Genomic DNA, 11783 nt, shown 5'->3' with positions numbered 1-11783 from the left:
GGAAGAGAAAGGTGGGTAGTGCGCCGCGTTCTCGGAAGCCCTGGTCCCGAAGATGTGGTTTCCTCGGAGGTTCTTTGTTTCGCTTGTATGCTCTGGATTACGGCTCGTTGGAGTTGTAGATTTGGGCGGCGCCGATGGTGGAGGGTTCTACCATGGTATTCCGGCGAGGGTTCCGATGGAGAGGATGGATGGTCTTCTCTGGATGTTTAGGGTGAGGAGAGCATGGCTTTGTCTTTGGGAGGAACGACGACGATAGCAAGCGTTTCAGGAGTTTCTACCGCCTCTCTCTTGACTTGTTCACGAGTTTGGATCCTTTGCGACTGGAACGGGGTCCCCGGGAGGTCATGGAATCATGTATAAGGCAAGGCGGGCAAGCAGGAATGAAGGGTCGGAGGCGATTTGGGGTAGGTAAGGTAGGTAGTTTGGTAGATCAGAGCCCGGCGCAGGGGCGCAAGTTCGACAGGGAGGGGAACAGGTGAGTGACTGACTTATGGCACGAGACAGTGAGATGGAGGGGTAGAGGATTTTCGGGCTGGGCTTTTCTTTTTTGGCCTGGCCACCGTCCAAATGGTGTGTAACGTGCAGTTTTTTGTGAGCGAGTGAATGATTCGGGTTGTTGGAGGGTAAGGTAACGCAAGGGAAGGGAAGGGAAGGTATGGCACCTACCGTTCCGGCAAGCAGCATGTCACTGTCACTGTCTCTGGTGGATCCCGCCTGTTTTGCGGTGAGTGGACGACGAGAAGTGTAAGATATCAAAAGGGTCTGGGCACAAACGTCGGGCATATTTTGGTTTTGTAGGTACCTCCATTTTGGTAAGGTAGGTATGCGCAGATGTTTGGAGCTTTAGTTTTCTCTGCCCGGACTTGAGATGGAAGAATGTGGCTTGCTGACATTTGATTCAGCTAGACATGAAGGCTGAAGAGGAGTTGCGGATGTTTTGCCTTCACTTTGATATCGTAAAGTAAGACATTGCAAAGGTGCCAAGGTAGTTACCAACCCGCCTCTCCGGGAACATCTGCTCAACAAGCGGCCAAAATCGGAGCAGCGGGCGTCGGTCTTTATTCAGTACTTACCTTGGGCACAGTACCAGGTATTCAACACTGGAGGGATCGCTCGGATGCGGTGGTGTACGAAGTAGGTACGGTTCAAGTCCCTCGGTCGAAGGAGGTTCGAGCTTCCCCACTTGGCTACCTATACCTTATCACAGCCCAACATTATCGATAAGTTGAGCAACTGGAAGCGTGAGTCGATAAGAACGAGAGACGGCGGCCGGGTGGAGTCTTCCCAAGTGGTGAGGTTTCCATTGGCGCCGGCAGTAAGTGGTGTGTGTGTCACTGGACTTCGGACCCCACCAGCGGGTGGGTGTGGATGATCACCTCATTCGGCCTCCATCAGATGTGACCCCTCTTCCTCCAACGGTTGTGCGGCAGACGGAAAGAGAAGGGGTCCCCACCTTCATTCATGTCGTTGGAGACTCCCAGAATGAGGGTGAGCACCTGAACGGCTGGAGAGGCTTCTAGAAAAAGCGAAAACCCAAAGTTGATGTTTCGAGTTCCAGAGGTTATTGTTCGGCAACTTTGGAGTTTGCGGGGATCGAGGCCGTCACAAGTATCTTGCAACAGCATCCAACATCATTGATGAAGCATTTCGATCGTTATCTGTGGACCAAAACGCCGCGCAACTTTCGCTCGGTTTCGGTGAGGAAGTAGTGGGGAGCGTCAGATGGTCCGTCGGGCTGTTAGCTGCTGACTACCGGAGACCGGCGCCGATTTAGATGCGAAATCTTTAGCCCTTTGACTGCACCCAGCATCAAGGTAGGTAGACCGTAGCAGTCTCGATGACAAGTAGACGCTCAATCGTCGTTAATACGAAATTAGTAGATCAACTTCGAACGAATGATCCAAGCCACCAAGAGAAGTCGATATTCGTCAAGGTATTCATAACGCACTCGTTCCTTTCGAGAAGGAGAATGCTGCGGTGGATGACTCGCAAATCATGAATGTGGGGGGCAAAACGGTCAAGTGACCCGAACGGAAACCCGGACCCCAGGAAGTCCAAGCATGCTAGTTGCGGCGCTGCCATGGCATTTTTGGCAGGCATTGACAAGGCATCCTGCAATATTGCCCAAGGCAATGTGTGAACATAGACCAACCACCGTGACACCTTATGCTCCGGTGGCCTGCTCGCCCGTCACAATTGCGACGGCCGAGAAAACGCGGCCTCCGACCGTGCCGGGGCTCCGGCTGAAAGGGGATCCATCCGCTCGAGCTGGTTGCGAACCTGCGACATCTTACGCCATAGCCATATGAAATGTTTGGACTATCCACGGCGGACGTCTGGAATACAGTACTGTGTACGTAGTGAGCTCTCCCATAGTTTCGAACTTGGTGACGGTAGGCTGGCCTCTCGCAAACCCTAATTGTCCTGATGGTGGAGGACCCCGACATTTCTCAGCGGTTATCTGTCATTCGTATGTATGTGCGACGATCGACGGCCGTGTGCTTAAACTGCTTGCGTAATATTACCTCACTTTCGTAAGTTGATGATTCAAAAAGGGAACCAGTTATCGGGCCAACGCCACACATATCAACGTTGATCATCCTTGTGGAAGCCCATCAAGAGTACGGATAAAGCACTGCGATACTGTGAGCGCCAGAGAGAGAAACTCATCTGTTGACCGTTTCCGTCCAAGAGATGATTACCCCAAGTTCTGGGTCGGGCTAGGGTGGCTGGGCAGCAAGGGCTCGGTTTGGGGGGGATTGACCACGTGCATGTGAAGTGCAGCCCACGGCCTCGTTCGATTGGCAGAGGCCGCAGGAGAAGCAGTCAAAGTGCCAAGCGCCGTGCCGGGCCCGGATTGGGAGCGTCCACCCGAGTTGGTTGATTGCTGGCGGGAGACTACTGGTGACAGTAGAATTCATCTCTGACTGGTCTGTACGGATAGACGGTCGAGATAGGCTTGGATACATACAGTTATTGGAGTTTGGAGACAGAAGGATGCAACTGCTTCAAGTCCGTCAATGAACCAGAACCCAATGGGTAGGTAAGATAGATCGTGGACCACAAATGGCCGAGCAGCATCAGCCAATGCAATGCAGCCCAGGAAACAACGTGCTTTGCTTCCCATACCGCCTCATACAGTGCAACATTGACGGTTGGCGCATTGCAAAGCAAAAGGCTCCAGCCGGTTTCGTAAGCCTAGACCAGTGGCCCCCCAATGGACCGTGGACCATGGACGCCCCCTTGCCAGTGAGAACAATGGACAAACTGGAACCCTCTGGAAGCTGCGCAAAGAGGCAGCTGATGTGGATGATGATCGTAGCGAACAAGCAAACAGATCATGGAGTGCCGATGTGAAGTGACGAAAGTAGAGGGTCCCTGAGGATTGTGATTGAGTAAGATCCAAGCAATTGAAAGTCTGAATTGACGTGGACGGAATCAATGGCATTGAAATGCATTGGATGGTGAGGAGGAGACATGGATGATGGATGATGGGATCCGAGGAAAGAAGGGGGAAAGGTGGAGATACCATGGCTGATTATGACTGTTCCTTCCCCTGTATCCATACGCATGCGCAGTACCTCAGGTACTGTGTAGGTTTTCCCACTGGGCCGGTGAGCTTGGCCGCTTTTTTTGGTGGCTGCCACCCCTGGAGACTGCCATTGCGGCCCATTGGAAAGTGGCACGGCACGGCTGGGTGGCGGTTGCTGCGTGCTGCACAGTGGACAGCCCAAGTGATGGTCCCCTTGGCTGGGCTGCTTTCTCCGCCACGCTAGACGTTTCCACCCTTTATTATTTTTTTCTGTAGGAGGGAGATATGGCCTTTCCGCTGGGTTTTTATTCACCACTCCGCCCGCCGCCGCCGTCTCTTCCCAATTCCCCTCTTCTTGCCTTCCCCATCGCAACGCTTCACCGCCGATATCCTGCTCGCCTCACCCGCAACAACCGCCGTTCAAGAAGAAGAAAAACAAGGACAAAACATCAACGCAAATCCTCGCCCCCGCGCTACTACATCAATCGATCTACACAAATCGACAACAGCCTCACCAGCTAACCCAACAAAACCCACACCACCTTTCCAAGAAAAGACTACCATCGTCGCTACTTGACTCTCGCCTCACTTTTCAAACACCAACTCATCGACGAACCGGTTCCGATTTCCCGAGAACCGACCTCCCAAACCAATTCTACCTCAACACCAGACTTTAGCTACCAAACCCCGAAAATCAATCGCAATGGCGCCCATGAATCAGGTCAACAATTACAGTAGTAGTAATTATGGTGAGGCCATTGTCCGTCAGGCCAATGTCCTCGCCAGCTGCTACATCGTCGATTCCGCCGCGACTCTTCGCGGTCTCCACTACTGCACTACCGGCGCCGCAGGTACGTCGCATCCTTCCCATTCCACAGCAGCAGAAGCACATGTCTCTCTTCCCTCCTTCCTGCCTCCCTCATGTATGCCCATCTTCAGCCTCAAACTTGTAGATACGCCGCCGATCACTCGGGGTTGTTGTCTCTTGTAAACTTCCCATCCCCTACGATCCCCGCTCACTTGCATCACCCATCTCCGGAAACTTGGTAAACTACATGGATCATGGACTGACAGATCTTGGAATCCACAGGGGCCGAGTGGTATTCCTGAGGTCCCCTCCTCAGGACTACCATCCCCTCCTTCAAGTCCCCCCCTCGCGGCCATAACGGCATCCAACGAGCTCGCTCTGCTTCCCAAGGCCAGTAGCAGCAGCTCCAAGAGGCGCGATACCGTGCCCGGCAAGAGGATTAGCCGCAGAGGGGGGGCAGCACTTTCGATCAGGGAAGAATGTGAAAGGTTCTTTTGTGAGTCCATGAGGGCTGTGTTCCGCGGTGAGACGGACACTGGCTCGCGTGGCTCCGGCCTGCATCAAGGTGCTTATTACTACAACAACGGCAGCAGCAACGCCAACAACATGCTGCCCACTCCGCCGCCAGACGAGGACTTGGCCGTTCAACCGCACGTCCCGTTCGGGGGACGCGGCGGGGACGGTGCTGAGGGCTTCACGGCTCCTACCGCACCGGCCCCGGCCACCGCGTGGTTGGAGGTTTGGGACTTTGCCGGCGGCGCGAGTTTCAGGGCCTTTGTGGCGGACGACGGGGCTGAAAAGTCCCTGTTCGCCCTGTTTGACAGGAATGTCATTGGACGTGACCTGAAGCCTGCGTATGTTACACACACCCCCTATCTGTCTTAGACCCCGTTACACGAAGAACCCTTGGCTAACATTCCTTCCAGACTTATGGCGCTGATGGAGCTGGTCGATGGACCGCTCAACTGCCAACACCTGGTCGTCTGCATCGACCGGACCATTGAGGAGGAGGATGCAAAGTCGCTGATGAAGAGCCTGCAGTGGATCGGCTTCGAGTTGACTACGCTGGATCAGTGGGCGAGAGATGTGGACGTGACGAGCAACCTGTGGCTGTTTATGAGCATGGAGATCTAGCATTACTTACCCCGGACAGCCTTTCATCGTCCGCGTTCTGTTTGGAAGGCGGTTTCCCCTTTCTCACTCATCAGTTCTTTGAGCTTGGCAGTTGGGGAGTTTTGGCTTTTTCAGGCGTCTTCGTCTCTCGTCTTTTCCAGTGTTTACACGGCATCGCGGGCTAGTTCCTCTGCTAGCAGATGTTCTCTCTTTTGCTTGGGGTACGCACTTTGGTCTTTTCCTCTTTGGTACACAAACAGCTCGAGCTTGGAACAAAAACAGTAGGGTACGGAATTTGTGTTGGGAAAAAAGGAGGAACCGTCAAAAGCATTGAACGCAAAGGGATTCAAGTCTCGTGTTTTGGGCATCTTTCTCTATCTCGAATCTGTATCTGTACGCTAAAAGTTGAAGGGCTGTTTCTTTTTCATATACCCTTGAGGCTAGTGTTCAGGAACTAGCCAAAAGGTCTATTTCTTGGGGACTTGAAGCAATCACTCATCGTGTTTGGGATATGTTATTTCCACTCTTCTCCTTTGAACTTCACACGGCTATACAAGCATAGCAGCAGTATGAAATTGCGATATGAGGAAGTTTCTCTCTTTGTACGTCTACTATTCGGGCCAATGTGAGCGTCAAGATTGTCAACCACAGAACTCAACTCCAGGCTTTTCCATAAAAATGACCATCAATATCAAAAAGGTTTCCAAAACGTCTAAGCTGGTTTTTTGTCTCTTTCACTCGAAGGGCCAGTGATCCGCCCGCCCTCGCCTCCCCTCTCCCCTCTTGTCCCAAAGTCACAAGGGAAAAGCAATGGCCGGCGTTTCTTCGCCCTCTTTTCCTTCATTCTAACCAAGGTACGCCAAAGCTCAAGACAACATGACACTTCAAATGGTTTCCTCAAACTGCCTCACCTTGAGCCCCTTGTCGGCCAAGAAATCCTTGACCTGCTTGACGGTATACTCCCCGCGGTGGAACATACCCGCCCCCAACGCGGCATCCGTCGTCGTCTTGGCAAACACCTCTTCAAAGTGCGCCGGCTCGCCCGCGCCGCTGGACGCGATGACGGGGATCTTGACGGCGGCCTTGACTTGGGAAATGAGCTCGAGGTCGAAACCGCTGTTGGTGCCGTCCTTGTCGATGCAGTTGAGCAGGATCTCGCCGGTGCCCATGGCCTCGACGGCCTGGGCGAGCTCCACGACGTCCATGTCGCGCGTCTCGCGGCCGCCCTTGATGGTGCAGGCGTACCAGCAGTACTCCTCGCCCTTGGGGCCCGGGCAGGACGTCTTGAGGATGTTGTGGCGCGTGGCGTCCGTGTTGGGGACGTAGACGCGCTTGGGGTCGACGGAGACGACGACGGCTTGGTTGCCGTAGGCTTTCGAGATTTGCTCAATGGCCGTGTTGCCGAAGAGCTTGCGTCCCGCGCCGTAGTATTCTTCCGCCGCGAGGACGGCGTCGGAGCCGATGGAGACCTTGTCGGCGCCGGATTTGAAGTACATTGTCGCGATCTCGAGGGCCGAGACCTTGGTGCCGTCCGTGTCGACGGTGTCGCGGATGCCGCCGCCGATGGTGAGCGGCACGAAGACGGTTTCCGAGGTGCGGCGGAGGATCTCGAGCATGGGCACGTCGGCTAGGGGGCAGTCGCGGAAGCTGGTGATGTTGAGGAAGGTGACTTCGTCCGCGCCCTGCTCGTAGTAGCGGCGGGCCATCTCGACGGGCTTGCCGAGGTTGCGGACCGCGCCGCCTTCGGACTTTTCGCGGACGTCGTATTGGTCGCCCTTTGTTACGACGAGGTCGCCCTGGTCGTTTGTGCGGACGTCGAGGCAGGCGATTACGCGGCGGGTGAGGCCGTCTTGGTAGGGGGCGGCGGTGGTGGTCTCGACGGCGGCTGATGGTGTAGCACCTCCGGCGGCGAGATTCGCGGCGCCGGAGCCGTCGAGGAAGGCGCGGAGGCAGCGCAGGCCCGCGGCGCCGGACTTTTCGGGGTGGAACTGCGTCGCGAAGATGTTACCCCTGGCGAGGGCGCCGACGAACGTCTCGTCGCCGTAGGTTCCCGTCGCGACGGTCCACCCTTGGGCCTCGAGCTCGCCGCGGACGTAGGGGTATTTGTAGGTGTGGACGTAGTAGTATTTGGAATCCGGCCGGAGGTCGTAGAGGCTCGCGCCGCCCGTGTTTGCGCTGTTCCAGCCGATCTGTGGGACGGACTTGGTGGAGGCGTCGAAGCGGTCGAGGCGGCCCTTTACGACGCCGAGGCCGGGGACGTCGGGGTCCTCGAGGGAGCCTTCGAAGAGGGCCTGGATGCCGACGCAGATGCCCATGAAGGGCTTGCCTGAGGCGATGTGGGCGGAGATGGCGGGGAGGAAGCCGGCTTGGGAGAGTTGGGAGAGGCAGTGGCCGAAGTGGCCGACACCGGGGAGGATCAGTTTCTGGAAGGAGAGGAGAGGTTAGCTAAACTGAAGGCTTTTCCTATGGTACAACGAGACCAAATGCTTACTTCTGCTGAGGGAACATCTTCCGGCCTTCTGATCCACTCGACTTCGTAGCCGACCTTCTCGATGGCGTTCACCAAGCTGCGAACATTGCCCGCGACGTAGTCTAGGAGGTGGACCTTTGGCATTGTGGGCAAACTGGAGGAAAAAGTGTGCGTTCAAGGGTTGGGTATATTGCAAGTCTATAGAACAGAAAGTAGATCAAATATTTGGAACGAATGGAATGCGACGTTATAAAGTATCGTCAATCGACGAGGGATGTCAAGTGGTGAGTCAACAGAGCGGGATGTGTTCAAGTCCGATTGTGAGTCGTAGGGCGTCGCCTCTGGGAAATTTACTTGCGATAGCGGGGCAGAGGGGTTGTGACTGTGAGCATGGAAAGTCCAGCAGCTGCCCCGCACCAGCGAGCAGCGGCCCCTGTTCAATTGACCTCTGGCCTGTGCCAATCCGCCGTCGAATTGACTGGGGGCGGGTAAGCTTCTTTCCCTTGAAATGGGAATTCTGCAGTTATCCTTAACATTGGAGCTTCAGCAATTTCTCGACGTCGCACACTCTTTCCGCGATGCGCTTACAACTCGATTTCCGCATTCCCTGACGCATCTTGAAGCTCGCAGCTGGCGACAACACCACATAATCACACGAATCCTTGGTCCCAATGCGCCATTCCCTTCAGTCAATTGGAGCACCCCAACAAGGAATCGTCGCGAAAACATGGCGGCCAACGAGCCAACGTCTTCAGTCGCGCCGGTGATTGCGGCGACGGCGCCCGCTGACGAGCCATCGAAAGAAGCATCCAAAAAGACTGATGGCGGCGACGACTCGGACTGGGAGTACGAGTACTCGACTACAGAGACCGAGGTCAGTTGTCGCATTGAAGCGAGCAGGAAGATGCAATTGCTAACCATCTCAGACATACTACCTGACCGTCGATCTCTCCATACCACAGCTTCTCCGGCGCAAACGGAACATGCCAGTGTCAGGACGAGGCGGATATCACTACAAACACTGGGCAGGCCCTACCACTAGGAAACCCGACGAACCGAAACACCACCGCATCATGTCAGAAGACGACCAGAATGATGACGAGCCGGCGGACGAGCCCGAGGACGATGAAGAGATTGAACAAGGACAGGCGGACCCCATTGTAGACAGCTACGACGCAGATTTCGAATCTGAACAAGCTGCCGAGATCCAGATCTTGGATCTGCATTCGGACAAGCCCATGTTTGCGTACAAGGGCAAAATCTTTGAGGGGCAGTGGACACGAAACTTGGGTACAGAAGTAATCTTCGCCGAACACGAGCACGAGGATCCGATTCCGGCTCTGCGACATCTTCCCGGCGGTGTCGACATGCTGGCGGCCAGCTGGTCGAGGATCAACACGACGGAGAAGCGCCTCGAGCCAAAACACGAGGCGGCGGCGAAAGACGACCCTCTCAAGGACATCAGGAGGCAGCACGGAATCCATATACCCATCACAGCAGACAAGACGGGCGAGCGCAAGCGTCAAACGAGATTTTTGGAGAATTTAATGGCTTTAAAGGTCAAGAGAGGCGAAAAGGACGAGGTCACGGTGTATGCCCACGCCGCGCCGAAGCCGACGGACATAGGTTCGAACAGCCGAAGAAAAAGACGGAAGCCGTTGCCGGATGGGCCAAAGAAACGTGTAAGCCGGGGCGGCGGCGGCGGTGTCCGCGGGAGAGGTGGCTCTTCCGCATTGGGAACGGGTGGTTCTGAACGAAATGAGCGACAAGGCAGCAGCGTTGCAGAGGCTGCGGCGACCTCGCGGGATGGGGCAGCGTTGTCCACGCCAACGCCGACGACATGGGCGAACCTAGATGGACAGGGCGGAAGAGCGGAGAAAGGTTCGGGCCCGAAAGATGATGACGAGGCCAGCGACAACGACTATGAAGAAGACGAGGAGGATGGCGGAGATTAAGAGTAGGCCTTGTCAGGAAAGTATCCATCAATCTGGGATACGAGTTTCATCGGACCATACAGACTTTGCGTTCGCGATGGTATATCTCGCAATCCGGATTCAGCGTATGCTGTTGCCTGTTGGTAACGATGAATGAAGATGGAGCCCAGATAGGGCGAAGCCTCGGATGGGACGGTGAAACTATGTGACAGCCGTTGCGAGGCTCTACTGCGGTAGGGCCCCTTTTCCGGTGTCGGGCTCTCCTAGGCTGGCACATGGAATTTTGGGAGAGACATGCATGGAGGCATGATGTGGTCAGGCTGACGAGAGGTCCTGGGGAGACTCGTACGGGGCCGTAGGGTGGCCGCGGCAGCAGTGCGAGTACGGCTAAACCTAGAGCTAATGAAGTATGATCATCCAAAAGAATCCTGCGACACCAGCACTGGTTTGCGAACTATGGAAAAAATGTCAGTGGAAAAAATGTCTGCCTCGTGAGAAATACGTGGGCTGAAAACCGTTGGCCGCTAGGTACAGATACTGGTGCCGGTAGGTAGTAAGCGAGAAAATCGGAGATTAGTTGGGAATGCTTCTAGAAAGATTGCCTTCCTTTCAAAAAGGGGAAAATAGGCATGCCAGAAAAGCCTCAGAATGGAGTGTTTCCTACTACTTACATAATAGCTCACGGGTTTCGGCAGATGATTAGTGAGCCCTGTGTCTGCAAAGTCATCCCAGCACGTCACTCAGGAAGCCCACCCGCCCACTGCAAGCTCACATGTGGACGGGGAGCAACCTTTACTGAAGGATACACAGCAAGACGACTCGTGATTAACGGATGGCTACAGGGATCGGCTGCTTGCCGTACTATGGTCATCTAGCGACATAGGTAGAGGCGATGGCACGGTGCACTGCGTACGGATACATCAAGAGTTAAAGACAAGGCGCGAGTAAAGGCAGGGCGGTGTAGAGAGTCAGCAGCGTGCGGAACTGGAGCTTTACTACTCCTCGTGGGAATCTGCAGGGATCTGGTTGGTCCCGCAGATCGCTGAACCCTCCCGGTCTGCTGCCTGCATGAGGTAAGACTCCACCCCACACGACGGATCACCCCCTACGACGGATCACCCAATTCGGTATAATTCAGTCAAAAACCACTAATTCTACTTACTTCATTTTATAATATAAAAAATATATAACAAATACTTTTAGATATAAAAGATATAGTTTTCTTACTAAGATATTTTTTATAAATTATAATCTATTATAATTACTAAGATATTATTAAGTTAAATATAATGTTTTTTACTATATAAAAATACGATTTCTAACTTTATAACAAATAAATAAAGTTAAGTATTTTAAAATAATAAAATTTTTAAAATATTTTTCTAAGCTTAAATATACTATTTTTAGCATTATACTAACTACATAAGCTTAGGAAATTCAAGTTTTTATAAATACTACTTATTATAATATAACTTAATATTTCTATATAATAATACTTATATTAGTAATTAAAAACTATTTACATAAGTTTAATATAAATTTATTAAAAATAATTAACTTTAAAATTTTATTTTTTCTAATAAATAAAAGAGTTATATAACATAGTATAATGTTAGTATCTATATAGAAATTACTAATAAACACTAACATTTAAAAGCATATTCTAAATCTAATATTATTATATAATATAATATAAAAATATTTTTTTAAAATATTTTTCTATACTAATTATACTTTTTTATAGCTTGTGTATTTTTTGAAATATTTATTCTTCAATTATTGATATATATATAGAATAGCGGTTTTGGCTGAATGTGGCCGAATTGGGTGATCCGTCGTAGGGGGTGATCCGTCGTGTGGGGTGGTGTCTTACCGGGAACCTTGGCGCCATTCCCTTCCTCTTTCTTTGGAGAGATACCTGCCTCA

The 11783-nt window shown here is 52.7% G+C and overlaps 5 protein-coding genes across 5 annotated transcripts; 2 read left to right on the top strand and 3 right to left on the bottom strand.

Moving 5' to 3' along the window:
- Positions 1–342: 342 nt before the first annotated feature.
- On the bottom strand, positions 343–684 carry CCOS01_06048 (uncharacterized protein; the record flags this gene model as incomplete). Its single annotated transcript, XM_060454220.1, has 2 exons — positions 343–632; positions 663–684. The coding sequence occupies 2 exons, from the start codon at positions 682–684 to the stop codon at positions 343–345; spliced, it is 312 nt and encodes a 103-aa protein (XP_060315992.1).
- Positions 685–2698: 2014 nt separating this feature from the next.
- Positions 2699–2899, bottom strand: CCOS01_06047 (uncharacterized protein; the record flags this gene model as incomplete). Its single annotated transcript, XM_060454219.1, has 1 exon — positions 2699–2899. A coding segment is annotated over one exon (201 nt), but the record flags the coding sequence as incomplete, so codon positions are not given.
- A 1336-nt stretch (positions 2900–4235) lies between these two features.
- On the top strand, positions 4236–5474 carry CCOS01_06046 (ornithine decarboxylase antizyme; the record flags this gene model as incomplete). Its single annotated transcript, XM_060454218.1, has 3 exons — positions 4236–4383; positions 4657–5194; positions 5267–5474. 3 exons carry the CDS (start codon positions 4236–4238, stop codon positions 5472–5474), a joined length of 894 nt encoding a protein of 297 aa, XP_060315990.1.
- Positions 5475–6337: 863 nt separating this feature from the next.
- Positions 6338–8067, bottom strand: CCOS01_06045 (imidazoleglycerol phosphate synthase; the record flags this gene model as incomplete). The annotated part of the gene is made up of 2 exons (XM_060454217.1): positions 6338–7876; positions 7945–8067. The coding sequence occupies 2 exons, from the start codon at positions 8065–8067 to the stop codon at positions 6338–6340; spliced, it is 1662 nt and encodes a 553-aa protein (XP_060315989.1).
- Positions 8068–8650: 583 nt separating this feature from the next.
- Positions 8651–9878, top strand: CCOS01_06044 (uncharacterized protein; the record flags this gene model as incomplete). Its single annotated transcript, XM_060454216.1, has 2 exons — positions 8651–8797; positions 8850–9878. 2 exons carry the CDS (start codon positions 8651–8653, stop codon positions 9876–9878), a joined length of 1176 nt encoding a protein of 391 aa, XP_060315988.1.
- Positions 9879–11783: the final 1905 nt, after the last annotated feature.

Source organism: Colletotrichum costaricense (assembly GCF_030867565.1).
Source record: "Colletotrichum costaricense strain IMI 309622 chromosome Unknown Scaffold_5.1, whole genome shotgun sequence".
NCBI lineage: Eukaryota > Fungi > Ascomycota > Sordariomycetes > Glomerellales > Glomerellaceae > Colletotrichum > Colletotrichum costaricense.
The sequence above is the reverse complement of the archived record's forward strand: the minus strand, read 5'-3'. Positions and strand labels throughout refer to the sequence as shown.